At 36.1% G+C, this 21,159-nt stretch overlaps 1 protein-coding gene across 5 annotated transcripts; it reads left to right on the plus strand.

The window, feature by feature from the left end:
- The first annotated feature begins 543 nt into the window (after nt 1-543).
- On the plus strand, nt 544-19,884 carry ric8a (RIC8 guanine nucleotide exchange factor A). 5 transcript variants are annotated; one of them, XM_073832132.1, is made up of 11 exons: nt 544-726; nt 4,031-4,078; nt 4,317-4,334; nt 7,998-8,624; nt 11,123-11,217; nt 11,505-11,655; nt 14,637-14,732; nt 14,794-14,959; nt 17,772-17,916; nt 17,997-18,116; nt 18,195-19,884. In XM_073832132.1, the coding sequence occupies exons 1-11, from the start codon at nt 637-639 to the stop codon at nt 18,328-18,330; spliced, it is 1,692 nt and encodes a 563-aa protein (XP_073688233.1). In that variant the 5' UTR covers nt 544-636; the 3' UTR covers nt 18,331-19,884. The 5 variants fall into 5 exon arrangements, with proteins under 5 accessions (XP_073688233.1, XP_073688234.1, XP_073688236.1 ...); XM_073832133.1 differs by having other exon boundaries at nt 14,812-14,959; XM_073832135.1 differs by having other exon boundaries at nt 14,815-14,959.
- The last annotated feature ends 1,275 nt before the right edge of the window (nt 19,885-21,159 follow it).

Raw genomic sequence — 21,159 nt, forward strand, 5'->3', positions numbered from 1 at the left:
TGAAACAAAATGCAGGTTTGGTGAGCAGAAGAGACTTCTTTAAAAAACATTTAAAGTCTTGCTGTTCAAAAACTTTTGGATGGTAGTGTATATAACATACAGGAATTCGCAGGTTATTTAATTTATTCTTCACACTTTACACAAAATGTGCACTTACACTTTTTTTCAGTAGATACTACTAGGAGACCAATAAACGTGATGCAAAAAATTGACAGAACAAAAAACATTTCTTATAACCTTATTGCTACATTGATGTTTTAAAACATCAACTCTATCAAGAGTTAAGCGAAATAAGTAGTCTTTCTGAATCTGGACTACATATCTCATCATCCTCCGCAGAATAAGTATCGATAAGTCCCGCCTCCTGCAACACGATTGGCTCGTGACACTCCTTCGCGCAGCCTGTGATTGGACTGTCAAGACGTCGTTTACACAGCCGCACCAATCACAGCAAACAATGCGCAGGCCTGAGACGCGACTTTATGCAAGTGTTCACTACATATCCCATGATTCCAATCCTCCTTTAATCGCATCATCCAGGGAGCTTCTGTATCGTTCGGGTAAAGCTGGAGGATTGAAGCTGATTGTGTTTACATGATTTTTGGCTCTTCCTGAAAGCAGAAGGGCGGAACAGCGATGAAAATGGACTTAAATGCCATCATAGAGAAAATGGAAACGGGCGACCAAGACGCCGCACTGACAGCTTTACAGACCTTTAATAAAGAGGTACATATCAGATAACGTTACATGTAAATCAGGACTGTTATAAGGTGATGCATGTGAATATTCTGGGAAGAAGTGTCTGTTTTGTGCATATGGAAAGTGTTTCTTGTTTGATATCATAATAGATATACGTTATAATTTTGTAAATATTGCATATTATAGAGTTTACTGCACTGTGACATTTGGATGTTACAGCCCTCTGTTTGTAAATATTGCATGAAAAGATCCTCGATGAGGATCTTCCATGATCAGAATAATACTTATGTTTCAAATCATGCAAATGAATATTAATTTCACTAGTAATGGATATAAAACCAATGTCATTTATTTGTATAGATGTGGATGTTTATCATAAAGGTTGTTTTTCCACAAACAGGAATATAATCGAATAAGTACCAATGGGTTTGTTCACGTTGTCAATTATCATGTTGTTATCCTGACAGCCATTCAGTAAGCCATTACATAATTCTATACAACAGCAAAACAGCTTGAAAGGAAGCTGACATTCTCTGATGTCAACAGTAATGCAGACCTTTACTCGACTCTTCCTAAAAACAATCCTTTTTAATTATAAGCACTTTATGCACTGCTATTTGGCACTTCATGTAATGCCATTGGGGTTTTCCTTGTAGATCGTATATATCTAAAATCATATCAAAAGGTTTAAAAAACAAAGCCAGACAGGCCTTTGAATTCTTAACAAATGGTGCACATGGGAAATAGGTTAGTGGGTAAATTTCAATCCGGCCAGGAACCGTCTTATCCACAAAGAAAGTTAAATGACTTTAGGAACTTTGTGTGACGTGGGTTGGATTAGGACTCAAGCAACATAAATAGATTTCTTAGGGCTGATCCTGATGCTTCGTGAGTCGGTATCACAGAGGTTCATGTGGTTAAGCGCTCTAATCATGCTTTAGGACAGACTCATGTGTCGCTGATACATATCAAGAGATTATGAGTTAATATTGTCATTTAATTTACAGCCTGTAAAAGAATTGAACTTTTTTTTTCTTATGCAATTAGATTTTCTTAGTTTTCTTCCACTGTAAGTTTGACCCCAAAAAAGTTTTTTTTTTTTTTCATCACCATAACAGATTTGGAGAAGTTAAGCATTTCATCACTTGCTCACTAACGGATCCACTGCAGTGAATGGGTGCCGTCAGAATGAGAGTCCAAACAGCTGATAAAAGCATCATAATAACTATCAATTATAGTCTTGTGAAGTTAAAAAGTTGTGTTTGCAATCAACAAATCTATCATTAAGATGTTTTTCATTTCAAACCATTGATTCCATCTAAAATATAAGTTCTCTATCCTTAATATTGCTTTCTCTAATAAAAAATAAGTCTTGTGTGAATCAGGAAAGGAATATGTGCAGATCAAGCACTGTTGACAAGCAAAGAGTCCAAAACATTTCTTAACAAATATGTGACCCTGGACCACAAAACCAGTCTTAAGTAGCACAGGTATATTTGTAGCAATAGCCAAAAATACACTGTATGGGTCAAACTTATATATTTTTCTTTTATGCCAAAAATCATTAGGATATTAAGTAAAGATCATGTTCCATGAAGACATTTTGTAAATTTCTTATTGCAAATGTATCAAAACTTAATTTTTGATTAGCAATATGCATTGCTAAGAACTTCATTTTAACAACTTTAAATGTGATTTTCTCAATATTTAGATTTTTCTAGCACCCTTAGATTCCAGATATTCAAATAGTTGTATCTTGGCTAAATATTGTCCTATCCTAACAAACCATACATTAATGGAAAGCTTATTTATTCAGATGATGTGTAAATCTCAATTTAAAAAAAAAAAAAAAAAGACCCTTATGACTGGTTTTGTGGTCCAGGCTCATATATGTTGATGGACTTTGATGTGAGAGAACAACAGGTGATGAACTTATTCACTGGAGGAAGCATTAATGTTAGGGATGTAACAATATCAAAATCTCACGATACGATGATATCTTGATATGAAGTCCACGATACGATATTTATTGCGATATTTAAAAAAAATGACAAATGAAGACTTGGAAAAAAAACGAAAATTTTTACATTTTAAAGTTAAATTATTCTATCTAATGCACTTTTCAACCCATGTTCTTAACTAAGAAAACTTAACTCAGTAAAAAGTCGGGACTCAACCCTCTTTTTAGTTGTGGTATACTGTCTCAGTCTAAATTACATTCACACTGGTGTTTTAGGAAGCCAAACAAACAAATGACAATATAATAATAATACTAACAACAATGATGGTAATAGCCATATATAGTAAAACAATTACACTGTAAAATAAATGAAAATAAATATTTCATAAGTATATTATTTTTGCTTTACACTACATTTGGGAAATTCAAATACTTATTTCCTATTTTCTACACTTGAAAGAGATCATTTGAATACCTATTTAAACCGCTAGCTGTCAGCAATTCATACTGCGCTTTTAAGCTTTTATGTTGACGAAAATGTCAGTAGAGCTTTTATTTTGACGGAAAACTACAGCTTTAGTAAAAACAGGCTTACAAAAACACATCTCACTACAAATCTAGTCAAATGCTGTAATCATCTGCCATGAAAATAAAGCATAACTGGTGGCCGTTGCGTTCCTAAACGTGCGCTAAACTCACAAATACATGCAAAAAACTGAGTTACTGCATTCACTGTGAACTGAGCCGTTCTGAGGCACGGAAAACACCGGATCACGAGCAGATCGCCCGAACGAAGTGCATTCTTCGAAAACCATATTGTGCTTTGGGTTTTAGTTCGTTTGACAGATACTGTGCCAAAGCATGGCCCAAAACATTTTAAAAACCTTTTATGTTAGAATACGAAGTTTTAATATATTTTAAAAACCACATCTTTTTCGTTTTAAATCGTCATGTGACCATGATGATATCGAGACAAATTTGCTATCGCAGTACCATGATATTTATAATACCATCACATCCCTAATTATTATGGATTATAGACTTGTATTTTGACCAGAAGCAATGGTTTAAATTACCTTAATGATGACTTTTTTGATTACAAACATGCAGCTTTTTTACTATACAAGATGTTGATTGATGGACTGGAGTGGTTTGGATTACTTGTGGATTATTTTGATGTTTTTATCATCTGTTTGGACTCTCATTCTGACGGCACCCATTTACCCTTTGGTGAGCAAGTGTTGTAATGCTAAATCTTGGATGACCTGAGGGTGCATACATTTTCAACACATTTTTGGGTGGACTATTCCCTTTGTATTGGTGCATAAATGTGTTTGTATTTCACATTCTGTTGTTTTTTCTCTTTTTTAGAAATCACAGTGTTTTTCATTTACCCATGGGGAGGAAGAAGACAGAGAGGTAAGCCTTACTCGACATCATAATGCAAGGAGTCAGCAATTCAACCCTGAACAACAATGCTTTGCCTACCATTTTAGATACATTGCTTTCAGTATTCATAAATATTCATTAATATTGATTTCCAATAAATATAGAAAGCGTGTGTGCTTCTATCAGTTGATATCAAATTAATCATATTTTACAGCACTGCTATTGTAATATGTCTTTTGCACTTTTTTTGGTGTGCCTTTTTTGCTAGGATGGACATTCGCAAGAGGTATACGGGTATCTTGATGTTTTTAGATGTAGTGTAGTATTAGCATAGAACCCAAAGCCTATTTCTCATCCCTGATTGGCTGATGCTAGATTAATCTGGTATTTTGACTTTCGCTGTATAACAAAGAAGGTTTTGTAGTATCACATGATGGGATCATTCCAAAAATATAAAGAAGAAATACACTTTGGTGTTTTATAAGATGACACTGTGTTGAGACGGTTGGAGAATGTTTCATGGGATTCAATGTGGTTCAGAAAAAAGCCAAAAATGATATTTTTATCATGCTGTCTCTTTGCATTTGCATCGTTTACACCAGTAATGTTTTCCCATGTGAGCACATTGGCGATGTTGAAACTAGTAGTCGATCGATATGAGTCTTTAAATGGCCAATGCTAATATCTAGACCAGAGGTTTTCAACTGATGGGTCATGACCAGAAAATGGCTCGCAGGTCTGTTCTGGTGGGTTGAGGAAACAGAGAAAAATCAATGCGTAATGCAAACTATAAAATGTAAGTCGTAAATGAATGCAAAAAAAGGATACATTTTTTAAAAAGGAGTGGAAAATGTAGGATTTTTGTTTGTTGCAGATTTGGCCGTTACCACTTTTCACTATCATCCTGGTTATTATATATTTTTTTGTGTTAATTTTAGTGTTCCAGGTCACTCTGGTCACCATGTTCCCAAACTGCACTTTTGCTGACCATGTTTTTGCTTTTGTCTCTAATATGAACTGACATGAAGTAGCCTTCATTGCTGTTTTGGACTCTAGTCTCTTATATAAAGGCTGACCCCTGTCATTTTAATCATTGTTTTACAACAATCCCTTCTACAGTAATATAACACTTTATAAAAAGCACTACTACTGTAAATTAAATTTGTATAGAGCAATAGTTTTCAAACCTTTTGATGTCAAGAACCCCCAAACCATGCCATGATGACCGCCTGCTTTTTCTTTATATGTGTGAGAAAAATAGTAAGTGCGATATTATTTATTATATGACAGCTTTTTACCTGTACTATATATATATGTACAGTGGTATGAAAAAGTGTTGGCCCCCTTTCTGATTTTTTTTTTTTTTTGCATGTTTGTCACACTTTAATGTTTTAATGTTTCAGATCATCAAACAAATTTAAATATTAATCAAAGATAACACAAACACAACATGCAGTTTTTGAATGAAGTTTTTCATTATGAAGGGAAAACTAAATCCAAACTCACATGGCCCTGTGTGAAAAAGTGTTTGTCCCTTAAACTTAATAACTGGTTGGGCCACCCTTAGCAGCAACAACTGCAATCAAGAATTTGCGATAACTTGCAATGAGTCTGTTACAGCGCTGTGCAGGAATTTTGGCCCACTCATCTTGGCAAAATTGTTGTAATTCAACCACATTGGAGGGTTTTCGAGCATCAACCGCCTTTTTAAGATCATGCCACAGCATCTCAATAGGATTCAGGTCAGGACTTTGAGGAGGCAACTCCAAAGTCTTCATTTTGTTTTTCTTCAGCCATTCAGAGGTGGATTTGCTGGTGTGTTGTGGATCACTGTCCTGCTGCAGAACCCAAGTTCGCTTCAGCTTGAGGTCACGAACAGATGGCCGGACATTGTCCTTCAGGATTTTTTGGTAGACAGTAGAATTCATGGTTCCATTTATCACAGCAAGTCTTCCAGGTCCAGAAGCAGCAAAACAGCCCCAGACAAACACTTTTTCACACAGGGCCATGTGGGGTTGGATTTTTTGATAAAAAAAAAACCCTTCATTTAAAAACTGCATGTTGTGTTTACTTGTGTTATCTTTGATTAATATTTAAATTTGTTTGATGATCTAAAACATTCGACTGTGACAAACATGCAAAAAAAAAAAAATCAGGAAGGGGATAAACTAATAGACTATATATAGATGACTAATTGATTCTTGGGATTTAAGAATCTATATCGTTTCGTAAAATTGAGAATCGGTTAGAATCGATTTTACTATGAAACTGTGGGCTTCACTTTGAAAACCCCTGGTAAAGACTGTAACTCCATAATGCTGCTATATTTGGTTATCGCCGTGTGATATCACAGATGGATTTCAAAGAAATCTCGTTTTGTTCATTGCTTGACAGGGTTATGTAAGGACGTGTCACAGTTGGACTCCAATTTAGTAACTGTAAATTCTACAGTGAGACAGTTGGAGGTCTTGGCAGTGAAACAGAGTCAGGGAGCATTTGAGGAGTTGTCAGTCATCCACCGGTGTATATATCGAGCTATCCACTGTAACAATAATGAATGAACCCTCTCAGGAGCTCCAGGTGTCTATTTCTACAACACCCAATGTGATTCATTAAATTACCTTGGGAAAAAATGCACACAATGTTTTTATGCTGATACTCTAGCATGAACAGGTTTCAAGTATGTTTCGAAACACAAATTCAAAGCTGAACGTTTTTAACCACATTGAATCACATGAATCAGTAACACCCATGAGATTCTCTCACGTAGCCTGTAACAGTGTTTCTCAATTGGTGAGTTTCTCAATAGGTCTCTTTTGATAGGGTTTTATACGTTGTATTTTTTATGTCTGTCATTTATGTATCTTTATGTGTTTTATATTTAAAATCTAAATGATATAAACTACCCTTTGAATAGTAGTTAGTCAAAAAAAATTGAAAGAAAGAATGTTAGAAAAGATTTCTGTTTTAAATAAATGCTGTTCTTTTAAACTTTCTATTCATCAAAGAATCCTAAAAAATGTATTCCAAATCAAAAATAAGGATCTAAAATATGTTTTTTGAGCATTTCTGAAGAGTTCTGAAGGCCTGAATGGTCTGAATGATTTCAGCTTTGCCATCACAGAAATAAATTGTATTTTAAAATATATTAAAATAGACAACAGTTATGTAAAATTGTAATAACATTTCACAATTTTATAGTTTTACTGTATTTTTGATCAAATAAATGCAGCCTTGGTGAGCATAAGAGACTGGCTTTGTTTTTTAACTTTCTTTTTACCCTAGAAATCGTAGAAAAAAAAATGGAAATAAAAAAATAAAAATGTTCGCATTAAATATTAAGCAGCACAACTGTTTTCCACAATAATAATACTAAAATATGTTTTTGAGCATTAAATTAGGATATTACAGTGATTTTGGAAGGTCTAAGTGGCCTTAAAATAGACAACAGATATTTTAAATTGTCATAACATTTCACAATTTCACAGTTTTACTCTATTTTTGACCCCAAACTTAATTTTTTTAAAATACTGTTATTTTTAAGTTATGTTATGTATTTATATTATAATTTTTATTTATTTTTTAATTTAAAAAAGTATTTTTTTTAAGTAGTAAAAACTTAAAGAAATAGTTCACCCAAAAATGAAATTCTGTCAATAATTATTCACCTTCATGTCATTCCAAACCTGTAAGACCTTCGTTCATCTTCGGACACAAATTATGATGTTATTTATGAAATCCGAGAGCTTTCTTACCCTGCATAGATCTTTTTTTGCAAAATTTTTGGGTGAACTACCCCTTTAAAGTGAACAAATATGTTCATACACAAATTTCATCTTGCCATTGTAAAATCTAGATTTTGACACAAAACCAGTTGAGAACCACTGGCCCATAAGGTGATGGTGTAGATGTTTGCTGGTGTTCACCGTATTTCTCTCTCGTCTCTCAGCATCTGGGCGAATTAGTGTTGGGCTTCCTGGAGAGAGACCTCCAGCCGTCCTGTCAGCTGGCCTGCTTGGAAACCATCCGCATCCTGTCCCGTGACAAGAAGAGCCTGGCTCCCTTTGCCACCCGCCATGCCATGCAGATCCTGATCCGGCATGCCGGCCTTGGTCAGGGTGAGGGCATCACGCCCGAGATCCCGGATCTAGAAGTGATCGTGGAGGCTCTGAAGTGCTTGTGCAACATCGTGTTCAACAGCGAGGCGGCTCAGGAGGCGGGGGCGGAGCTCCAGCTGATCGTGGGATTGGCCGAGAGACTGAAACAGTGCCGCGAGCCCCAGTGGAACCACGACGTGCGATTCTTTGACCTTCGTCTAACGTTCCTTATCACCGCCTTGCGTGTGGACGTAAGAGCCCAGCTGGCACGTGAGCTGCGGGGTGTTAGTCTGCTGTCGGAGGCTCTGGATGCCACACTCAGCCTCTGCTGGCCTGACACGTACGAGGTGGCACGTGCGGGCTTCGACGGCTGCTCAGAGCTGCCCCCGCTGGGGAGGCAAGAGACAGAGCGAGCCATGGAGATCCTGAAGATCCTCTTTAATGTCACCTTTGATTCCAACCGCCGTGGGGTGGATGAGGTAAGACACTGCCACCACATTTAAAGGATTAGTTTATTTCCAGAATAAAAATGTCTTGAGAATTTACTCACCCCTATGTAATCAGAGATGTTTATGTCTTTCTTTCTTCCGTTGAAAAGATATTAAGGTTTTTGAGAACATTGCGGAATTTTTCTCCATATAGTGGACTTCAGTGGGGATCAGCGGATTGAAAGTCTAAATTGCAGTTTCAGTGCATCTTCAAAGGGCTCTACACGATCCCAGCCTAGGAATATGGGTCTTATCTATTGAAACAATTAGTCATTTTCTAAAAAAAATAAAAATGTACACACTTTTTAACCACAAATGCTCCTCTTGCACTAGCTCGACTTCACACATTACATAGTCACTCTGGAAAGGTCACGTGTGACGTAAGTGGAAGTACCGACCCAGTGTCTACAAAGCGAACGTGCAAAAAAAGTCAAATGTTCTTTACAAAAAAAGGTAAAACAACAATGTCGGACAATTTTGAAGTTGGAGGAGAAAATTAGATGTAGTTTTCCGCTAGATAGATAGATAGACATAGAATGATAGATGTAGTGATAGAACGTTGGATAGACAGAACGATAGATATAACGTTGTATAGATAGCGACAGAATGATATGATATATAATGGATAGATAGAATAATGGATAGATAGTGGCAGATAGAACGATAGATTAAATGATGGGTAGATAGAACGATAGATAGATATAACGATGGATAGATAGAACAATGGGTAGATAGATAGAATGATAGATAGATATAACGATAGAATGATGGATAGATAGAATGATGGATAGATAGCGGCAGATAGAACGATAGATTAAATGATGGGTAGATAGAACGATAGATAGACAGATATAACGATGGATAGATAGAACAATGGGTAGATAGATAGAATGATAGATAGATATAACGATAGAATGATGGATAGATAGAATGATGTATAGATAGCGGCAGATAGAACGATAGATTGAATGATGGGTAGATAGAGTGATAGAATGATAGATGGTAGATAGATAGAATGATAGATATAATGATAGATAGATAGATAGATAGATAGATAGATAGATAGATAGATAGATAGATAGATAGATAGATGGGTAGATAGAACGATAGACATAATGATGGATAGATAGTGCTAGAACGATAGACATAATGATGGATAGATATAGATAGATAGATAGATAGATAGATAGATAGATAGATAGATAGATAGATAGATAGATAGATAGATAGATAGATAGATAGATAGATAGATAGTGACAGATAGAACGATAGATTGAATGATGGTTAGATAGAGTGATAGATATAATGTTAGATAGCATGATGGATAGATAGAACGATGGATAGATAGTGATAGAACAATTGATTGAATGTTTGATAGATAGTGATAGAACGATAGATAGATAGATAGAACACTAGATAGAACAATGAATAGAGAGAACTGTAGATAAAATAATGGATAGAACAATGAATAGATAGACAGATAAGAACAATGGATAGATAGTAGTGATAGATAGAACAATGGATTGAATTATAGATAAAGCAATAGATAGAAAGATAGATAGAACAATAGATATAAAGATGGATAGAACGATATAACGATAGCTGGGTAGATAGATAGAAGAAAACTTATAAGCCAATATTTGGCGATTGTGCTAGATTGAATGTTGGAAAGATACTGATACAGCGATAGAACGTTGAATAGATAGAACGATGTATATAGATTGATAGATTGAATGATGGGTAGATAGAGGGATAGATAGAATGATAGACAGAATTAACGATGGATAGATAGATAGAATGATAGATATAGATAGAATGATATATAGATAGTGACAGATAGAACGATAGATTGAATGATGGGTAGATAGAGTGATAGAACGATAGATGGTAGATAGATAGAATGATAGATATAACAATAGATAGAACGATAGATTGAATGTTTGATAGAGTGATAGAATGATAGATAGAATGCTAGATTGAACAATGGATAGAGAGAACTATAGATAAAATGATGGATAGAACAATGAATAGATAGACAGATAGAACGATGGATAGAACAATGGATTGAATGATAGAGTGATAGAACAATAGATTGAATAATAGATAGATAGAACGATAGACAGAAAGATAGTTAGAACAATAGATATAAAGATGGATAGAACAATAGAACGAGAGATGGTAGATAGATAGAAGAAAACATATAAGCCAATATTTGGCGATTGTGCCTTTCTTGCTGCAGGTTAAATGTGTTATTTTATGTTGCCTGCCTCTTAATATTGTGATAAAAAAACAAGTTATTTTTCATTTTCAAATTTTCTCCTAATCCCACAAAAGTGTGTCAGTTTCATTCTCACATCTTGCTGGATAAGCATTACACACCCGCTGAAATGAGATCTGTTCTCTCAGTGTAAATAACAGTGTTTAATTAGTGATGCAGATCTAATGTGGTTTCATGGGACTTGAGTTGTGCTGGTGTGTGTGTGTTGCAGGAGGAAGCAGCCACTTACAGACACCTGGGTGCCATTCTGAGACACTGCATCATGAGCACCTCAGAGGGAGAGGAACGCACAGAGGAGATGCACAGGTGCACACACACACACACACACACACACACACACAGCAGGGCAAAAGATGTAGATGCAGAGAGGCTTATGAAAGCAAGGATACAGTTTCTCAACAATGCATTAAATCGCACAACTGAATCATGCAAAGCTGTTTGAGACTGACACACTGGCACAGATTCTCACCATGTGTCTTGATCTGATTTGTAGAGTTTGGTAACAAATTAGAGCAGCTCCACAGGGAGCTCAGTCCTAATTAATTAGTCGATTTGTAAAAGGAAAGCGAATTTGATTTGAATTTGTTTTACAGCCACACGGTGAACCTTCTCGGGAACCTGCCGCTTCCGTGTCTCGACGTTTTGTTGATGCCTAAAGTCCAGCAGGGCTCTATCGAGTACATGGGCGTAAACATGGACGCCGTCAAGGTGCTGCTGGAGTTTATGGAGAAAAGACTCGACCGGGTGAGCAATCAAATAGTTTTTTTGTGCCTACGGATGCCTATTTTTCACAAGTTGGTATGATTCTTTAGGGCCTTCATGAAATGTCTGCAAAATACTTTGGTTAAAATTCTCACTCTGCCCACTCTTCCGTTTTTCAAAACTAATCCACTGTGTCCTCAGTGTCTCTCATGTTGGGAGAAAATGCAGACTCTCACCTGCATTACTAACAAACCATTGTTGTCGCTACAGCTGCTCAAGCGCCGAGAAAATGGCAGAGAGCATACAAATGGCTGAGGTATTAATGCTGGAACTGCTCAGATTGATCATTCAGATCAAGCGATTCACTAGCAAAAAATAAATTAAATGAAAAGAGACATTTTTATTTTTTTAAATTTCAACATCGCTTGTAATGATTTTAAAAAGCACGTAGTGATGGGTGAAACAGCTTTTCGAAATTCCAAATCAGTTCAACCATCGTGTCAGAAAATGATTCACTGTTTTGAAGCGCTCCAGTCGGTTTTAGATTGAGACTTCAGATCACGTACCGCAAATAATTTGTTTTAGAAGGGAACGGGTTTGTGAATCATTTCGCAAATTGAATGATTCAAATCAAATGATTCGCAATACACAATTTGAAGTCCCAATCAAATCAAGTGATTCGCAATACACAAAGTTCCAATCTAAGTCAAATGATTTGCGATCCTGACCTGAAATGATGGTCCGCGGATTTTCCGGTTGAGTCGCGTAGAAGATGGCAGCATAAGAGAAACGCTCCCCAGTCGACAATTATTCTCCCTTAATTCAAAGAGTTCTGATACGAAATATCATTATAAACAGCATGGCAGAGGGGGAGAAACATATGAAAACGCGGGGAAAAAACGATTCTGAAACCCGAAAAAGATGGTGAAAGCAGACGAAGATGGTGAACGACACGGACAGACAAATGAGAGAGATCAAGATGGCGATGCTAAACGTCGTCGCAAATTACCGCGGCGATACAAGAGAGTATATCGGCAATTCACAGTCAGATTTCTGCACTACGCTCTGATCTCAAAGATGACATGGCTGATTTTCGTCAGAAAATAAGGGAGGACATCAGAAATGACCTGACAGAATTTAAAGAAGAAATCAATTGAAAGATGAGAGAAGTGACGAAAACCCAGCAATCAACTTCGGAAAGAGTGAATGAAATGGAAAAGAGAATCGCGGATCTGGAAGAGTGGGCCGTGGATGTGAGAGACGCGGTCGGTAATACTTTGAAAGTACAAGAGAACTTGCAAGCTAAGGTATCCGACCTGGAAGGCCGCTCCCGACGAAATAATCTACGCATCTATGGGATGCCAGAAGGATGTGAGGGACTTCGGTGTGGGTTTGCAAATCATTTCATTCAGATCAGGATTTTGGAGCACCTATCGTGAATCATTTGATTTAGATAGGAACAGGTTTGTGAATCATTTCGCAAATTGAATGATTCAAATCAAATGATTCACAATACGCGATTTGAAGTCCCAATTTCTATCAAATGATTCACAATATGATAAGTTCGATTGAAGTCAAATGATTCGCAGTCCATCCTCTGAGTCCTGATCTGAAATGATGGTTCACAATGATTCTGAGCAGATTCACAAATATTTTACTTAAGATCGCAACTTCAGACCGTGGATCGCAAATCATTTGATTTAGATCGGACCTTCTGAGCGGATTTGCGAATCTTTGGCTTTTGACCTCAGAGCGTGGATCGCAAATTATTTGATTCAGATCAGAACTTTGGAGCATGGAACGCAAATCTTTTTTTTTTTTTGGATTTTTTTCTTAAACAGTAGGAAACATCTAGCAAATCCCTTAAAAAATGAACCATGGTTTTACTATAGTGAAAGTGTAGCATACTTTGTAATACTTTAGATTTAAAACTTCGCATGTGCTTTACTTTATTTTTGCTATTTTGTATTTTGGAATTACATTTTTGTAGACCATAGTTAAATTACAGGCAAAACATGTATTTTAACCTTATATAACTAGAAACAAACATGATTTCAAGATCTAAGGCAAAAATAAAATGCTCTGACTTTAGATCTGTGAAATTATGCAACATAAGTCACCTGTGCAAAAGAAAAACAGCAAATGGACTGAAAGTACATGCAAATTGACAGCAGATGGCACTTATGGGACATTCTCAATATAGTGTTTCTTTTATTATTGCTGTAAACAAAGCTGCTCTGCGCTGCTCTAATGAACATGGAGGTAAGAGAAAAAGAAAATGCCATCTAAACTTTTTTGGAGACAGTTGCCTTCAGAGATTCATTTATATTAACCACCTGCCCCCAATTCAATATTTATATATTTCAAGCATTTGAAATTTTCTCAATATTTAGATTTTTTTCTCAATATTTTGATTTTTTTTTGCACCCTTAGATTCCAGATTTTCAAATAAAATTGTATCTCTGCCAAATATTGTCCTATCCTAACAAACCAATTATCAATTAAAAGCTTATTTATTCAGCTTTCAGGTGATGTATAAATCTCAATTGAAAAAAATGACTCCTATGACTGGTTTTGTGGTCCAGGGTCACATATCAATTATATATAGAAATACACATAATGTTATTCATTCATTATGTCAATATTCATTATGTCTCATTATATCTGCTAAATGTGACTATAAGGCACACAGATAATAAAATATTATAAATATTGACGTCATGATTTTCTGTAAAGCTGCTTAGGACCGATGTGTATTGTGAAAAGTGCTATACAAATGAAATTGGACTTGAATTTTGCTGTGTTGTACCTGGTTGAGATGAAACACCTGCGATGAAGTTATTTTTGTTCTTTCTTTTCTGGAAGCTGCTCTGCACCTGTTTGTGCTGGCTATGTTGTTATTGTTTTTGTGCTGGGTGCGATGGGAACGCTTTGAGGGATTTCGACACGGGGACACAGATGGAGCTCCAAAGTACAACAATTTAACTGCTCACCGTCTCCCCCTGTTGATGTTGTATTTCCAGGGAAACAAGCTAAAGGAAACCCTGCTTCCCTCGTTAAATCTACTAACGGAGAGCGCTCGTATACACAGAGAGACCAGGAAGTTCTTACGAATGAAGGTGAGATTTGTTGTAAACTTGATCGTGAAGTTGAGAGGCATTTTCATTTTGGGAATGATAGTGTGTGTTTGTGTCTAAGCAGGTGCTTCCACCATTACGAGACGTCAAAAACAGACCTGAGGTCGGGAATGCTTTACGGAACAAGCTAGTGCGTCTAATGACACACATAGACACCGATGTGAAGCACTGTGCGGCTGAGTTCCTGTTTGTGCTGTGCAAGGAGAGTGGTATGTTACATTATTATTTAAAAAGCACACAAAATCACTGGAATATTGAATTCACACATAGAAGATAAGTGTATTGTAAATTATGAAATTATTGTAATTATTGTAAAATCCTGCATGTCTTGTCCTGCATTATTTTTTAGGAGTAAAAATGGAAAAAAAATAATTTTAGGAACACCATTCCATCTCTCTGATAAATTCCTTTACTAAAGCTTGGAAAATGCAAACTATTAATTAAAGGGAATGCCAGGTATTAAAGGAGTAGTTCACTTCCAGAACAAAAATTGACAGATAATTTAGTCACCCCCTTGTCAACCAAGATGTTCATGTCTTTCTTTCTTCAGTCGTAAAGAAATTATGTTTTTTGAGGAAAGCATTTCAGGATTTCTCTCCATATAGTGGACTTTTATGGTGCCCCCGTGTTTGAACTTCCAAAAATTTAGTTTAAATGCAGCTTCAAAGGGCTCTAAACGATCCCCAAGAAGAAGGGTCTTATCTAGTGAAACGATCAGTTGTTTTTACAAAAAAAAAAAAATTATATACTTTTTAACCTCAAACGCACGTCTAGCTTTGCTTGAAGTCTGTGTATTCCAGATCATGACAGTTAGAGTATGTCGAAAAATCTGACCTCATTTTCTCCTTCAACGTCAAAATAGGCCATAAATATGCAGAAGTACCGACCCAGTGTTTACAAAGTGAACATGCAAAGAAGGTCAAATGCCCTTTGTTTAAACTCGGGGGCACCAAAGAAGTCTATTATATGGAGAGAAATCCTAAAATGTTTTCCTCAAAAAATGATAATTTCTTTACGACTGAAGAAAGAAAGACATGAACATCTTGGGTGACAAGGGGATGAGTACATTATCTGTACATTTTTGTTCTAGACGTGAACTAATCCTTTAAAATTTGCGTGCAGTGTTGCCAAGTTGGCACTTTTCATGCAGAATTGGGCAACTTTAACACTTGCTGCAGGTGTTTTATCACATCCGCAGGTTGAAGCAACCCCAACATGCGAATGCAAAATGTAAAATGTGAATTTTACCAGTGGAACCCCACCAAAAAATGTGTATTTAACCCCCCAGAATGCAATTTTTAAAAAAGCGATTGGGCTAGTTTTGAGTAGCAAGTGGGCAGGTTTTGTTGTGAAAACCTGGCAACCCTGCTTGTATGGCTTAAAGGATTAGTTTACTTCCTGAACAAAAATTAACAATTTATTCACCCCATGTCATCCAAGATGTTCGTGTCATTCTTTCTTCAGTCGTAAAGAAATAGTTTTCTAAAAAAAAAGGCGGGAATATTCTCCAAATAGTGGACTTCTATGGTGCCAGTGAGTTTGAATTTCCAAAAGGCAATTTAAATGCGGTTTCAAAGGGCTCTAAACGAGGAAGAAGGGTCTTATCTAGTGATACGATCAGTTATTTTATTTATTTTTTTAATTACCATTTATATACTTTTTAACCTCAAACGCTCGTCTTGTCTTGCTCTGCCTGAACTCTAAGACAGTTGGGGTATGTTGAAAAAAAAACTCCTTTCTCTCATTTTCTCGCTCAACTTCAAAAACGCCCTACATTGCTGTTTTACCTTTTTTTTAAGGGTGTTTGATCTTTTTTGCATGTTCACTTTGAAAACACTGGGTCGGTACTCCTGCAGCAATGTAGCGATGTACCTTAACTGTCTTGATAGGGTACATAACTGTAATAATTATTAAAAAAAAAAAAAACGATTGTTTTGCTAGAAAAGACCCATCTTCCTAGGCTGGGATTGTTTACAACCGCATCTGGGGTTATTTGAAGCAGATTATTTTAAAACTCGGGGCACCATAGAAGTCCATTACATGGAGAGAAATCCTGAAATTTTTTCCTCAAAAAAGATAATTTCTTTACGACGGAAGAAAGAAAGACATGAATATCTTGGATGACAAGGAGGTAAGTACATTATCTGTACATTTTTGTTCTGGAAGTGAACTAATCCTTTAACATAATGTACATGATGTCTCTTACTGAAATATGTAGTGGAAAACCAATGAAAGATTTTTTTTTTTTTTTTATAAATCCACATAATTTATGGGGGGCGCCATTATTTCGATGCCGTCAAATGGTTGCACTCTGGCGCTACCTGTTGCTATTTTTACGGCAACACAACTTGGAAAATAAAATAATGATATGATGACCACAGCTACTGAAAGAGCTTACAGTTGGCGATGGATATAAGCATAGGCTTAAACCAAATGCCGTACCATCGATTTTTCTTCACAAGGAGTCTAAACGCCCCTGGATATCGAGTGAAATCCACTGAAAAACTCCTTCAGTAGCTGCTGCGTCATGACAAGCATCCGCATGTTTAGGATGGCATCTAGCGTTTCTTATCTCTGCCATTTGTAAGCTCTTTCAGTAGCTTTGGTCTACAAAAAGCCTCAAAGGCATCAGGGCTAAAGTGGAAACAACAAAGACGCGGGTCTTTAGGAAGTTTTATTCATCCACAGGCATCTTCCTATTCTTTACAACCAAAAGCCGCACAATGTGACATTGTATCAGTATTTTATTTCAATTTGTGTTGTGGTAAAAATAGCAACAGGTAGCGGCAGTAGCTCAACCAAGTTTAACCATTTGACATAATCGAAATAATGACGCCCCCCATATCCCAAAATATGTATAAAACGATGGATTTTTAAAAATAATCTAAATCTTTCATGGGTTTTTTTACTACATATTTCAGTAAGAGACATTATTTATGTTATATTAAGCTATACAAGTCTCACTTTTAAACAGTAATAGAAAAAACAATCTTTTATAATCTGTTCTTTTCTGCCTATCAGTTTCCAGGTTTATCAAGTATACCGGTTATGGTAACGCAGCAGGGCTGTTGGCCGCTCGGGGACTGATGAGAGGCGGTCGAGACCCTGGACATTACTCAGAAGATGAGGACAGCGATACCGAGGAGTACAGAGAGGCAAAACCTCAGTATGTCATTGTCAGAAACCACAAAAGCCATCTGTAAGTTAGAAAGAAAATATTAAATATTAGATTTTTTGTTTTTTCAGCATCAATCCAGTGACTGGCCGTGTGGAGGAGGAGCAGCCAAACCCTATGGAGGGAATGACTGAAGAACAGAAAGAATATGAAGCCATGAAACTGGTCAACATGTTCGACAAACTCTCCAGGTAATAAATCGACTACAGGAAGACCTTAAAATAGTATGATGTTAACTGTAAGTGACAGCAAATATGCTTTTCTTACAGGGAGCAGGTGATCCAGCCAATGAAAATCGGAGCTGATGGTAAAATGACTTCATTGGAGCCACATGAGTTTCATTATTTAGCCAGCCAACAGTTCGGAGAGTCCAATAATTCTGACAGCGACAGTGACACAAACTAATTTCTTCTAAAATGATGATAGGATTGCTTATTTAATTTGAATCCAAAACAAAAGTTTATGGAGAATTATATAAAAGAACTGAATCGTTTGACACATTAAAGGATAACTGTTGCCAAAATGCAACCTGGGCTGTTTTTTTACTGTAAACGAGACAAACTTATATCTAAAAGCATAATTACGTCAAACGAGCCGTTGTTGAGATTGACCGTGATTTCGTTTTGTGGTCAATGGCCGGTGAATGGGAATACTAGGGGCATACATTTGAGCGCATCAAAATCGATATTTTTACAACACTAAGAAGGCTCGACACACCATGAAACTTTGCTCGAAGTATCGCCTGGGTCTCTACACATGAACTCGAGCATTGAGAACATTGTTCGTGTACACACAGTTTACTAAAAAAGAAAGTTTTTGAACAACTCACTTACACTGGGTTTCCGCTCGCGGCCGTCTTGCCAGTCAAGAGGTGTCGATCTCCGAGTGCGAGGATGGATAGCTCCTAAAGCTATTTCCATATAAATGCACGACTAATTGGTTGTTTTGTCGCAAGTGAAAAACAATATTAAACTTCTAGTTGTAAAAAGAGCCTCATATAAGCCCAATATTTCGTCCTGTGGAGTCCATTCATTCGCATTCGGAGATCGACACTTCTTGACTGGCAAGACGGCTGCGAGCGGAAACCCAAACAGTGTAAGTGAGTTGTTCAAAAACTTTCTTTTTTGTAAACTCTGTGTACACAAACAATGTTCTCAGTGCTGGAGTTCATGTGTAAAAATATCGATTTTGATGCGCTCAAATGTATGCCCCTAGTATTCTCATTCACCGGCCATTGACCACAAAACGAAATCACGGTCAATCTCAAAAACGGCTCGTTTGTCGTAATTATGCTTTTAGATATAAGTTTGTCTCGTTTACAGTAAAAAACCAGCCCAGGTTGCATTTTAGCAACAGTTATCCTTTAAGATTTAAATGAGTTGTTTTTACACTAAAGGAAAACACCTAGTGATTGTTATTTCGTTTCATTGAGGTTTATTGTGTTTAGGTAACATTTTCTGTACAGTGACATTGAAAACATGGTTTGGTCGCACAGCGCTAATTTATTAATATAACATTATTTAAAGTTATTATACATCACAGATTTTATTTTTTATTTAAAATGTTAACAAAACAAATAGGCAGTGGGTGATGACAGTGATGGAGCCCTGAGATTTATTTATTTATTTATTTGTTCATTTGGTTTTAGGATGAGCTGAGCTGAGTTGAGCTGAGCGGGAAAGTTTTGTAAATTAAATAAATATATAGTTTATGAAATGTGTTATTTAATGCGGAACAACAAGAGTTTAGCCTTTTTTGTTTGTTTCTCCCAGGAGCATATAAAGCCTCCTGTGATCAACTTTTCCTCTGTTCTGTGTGGTAAAAGGATGAATTGCTGTGTATTGTTATTGCTGGCCCGTGTAGTTATGTGTAAAAGACTGAAGGGAATGTTGTATAATTTGTATCACATTGTGTTTAAAGAAATTTATTGTGAGATGATAATAAAAGACCTGAATTTGTCATTGTCTCTCATCTCATTTGAGATGCTTTATATACCTACCTTTCGTTACAATATACAGTTGAAGTCAAAAGTTTACGTACACCTTGCAGAATCTGGAAAATGTTAATTATTTTACCAAAATAAGAGGGATCACACAACATGCATGTTATTTTTTATTTAATACTAACCTGAATAAGATAGTTCACATAAAAGACATTTACATATAGTCCACAAGAGAAAATAATAATTGAATGTATAAAAATGATCCCATTCAAGCGTTTACATACGCTTTATTCTTAACACAGTTGTTTTTTGTTTGTTTTTTTGTCCCTTTTTGTCCTGAACAGTTAAGCTGCCTGCTGTTCTTTAGAAAAATTTGTCAAGTCCCACAAATTCTTTGGTTTTTTAGCATTTTTGTGTATTTGAACCCTTTCCAACAATAATTATGATTTTGAGATCCATCTTTTCACACTGAGGACAACTGTGGGACTCATATGCAGCTATTACAGAAGGTTTAAATGCTCACTGATGCTCCAGAAGAAAACACAATGCATTAAGAGCCAGGGGGTGTAAACTTTTTAAATTTTAAGACCAGGGTAAATTTACCTTATTTTGTCTTCTGGGAAACATGTAAGTATCTTCTGTAGCTTCTAAAGGGCAGTACTAAGTGAAAAATATTTAAAGATATTTAGGTAAAATAAGAAAAATGTACACATCTTCATTTGGTTCAAAAGTTTACACCCCCAGCTCTTAATGCATTGTGTTTCCTTCTGAAGCATCAGTGTTTGAGCGTTTGAACCTTGTGTAATAGTTGCATATGAGTCCCTCAGTTGTGCTCAGTGTGAAAAGATGGATCTCAAAATCATACAGTCATTGTTGGAAAGGGTTCAAATACACAAAAATGCTGAAAAAAAAAAAACAGGACAAACAAGGGACTCATGAACAACTATCACTAAAAAAAACAGCTGTGGAGAATCATTCAGGTAACAACACAGTATTAGGAATCAAGTAGGAAAGCTTTTGAACAGGGTCATTTTTTTATAAATTCAACTATTTTTCTCTTGTGGACTATATGTAAACGTCTTTCATGTGAAATATCTTATTCAGGTCAGTACTAAATAAAAAAATAACATGCACTTTGTATGATCCCTCTTATTTTGTTTCAATAATTAACATTTTGCAGATTCTGCAAGCTGTATGTAAACTTTTGACTTCAACAACTGTAAATAATTCATATCTATACATTCATAAACAAATATCTAATCAGCCAATCATATGGCAGCAACTCAGTGCAT

This window comes from Garra rufa, chromosome 25 (assembly GCF_049309525.1).
Source record: "Garra rufa chromosome 25, GarRuf1.0, whole genome shotgun sequence".
NCBI lineage: Eukaryota > Metazoa > Chordata > Actinopteri > Cypriniformes > Cyprinidae > Garra > Garra rufa.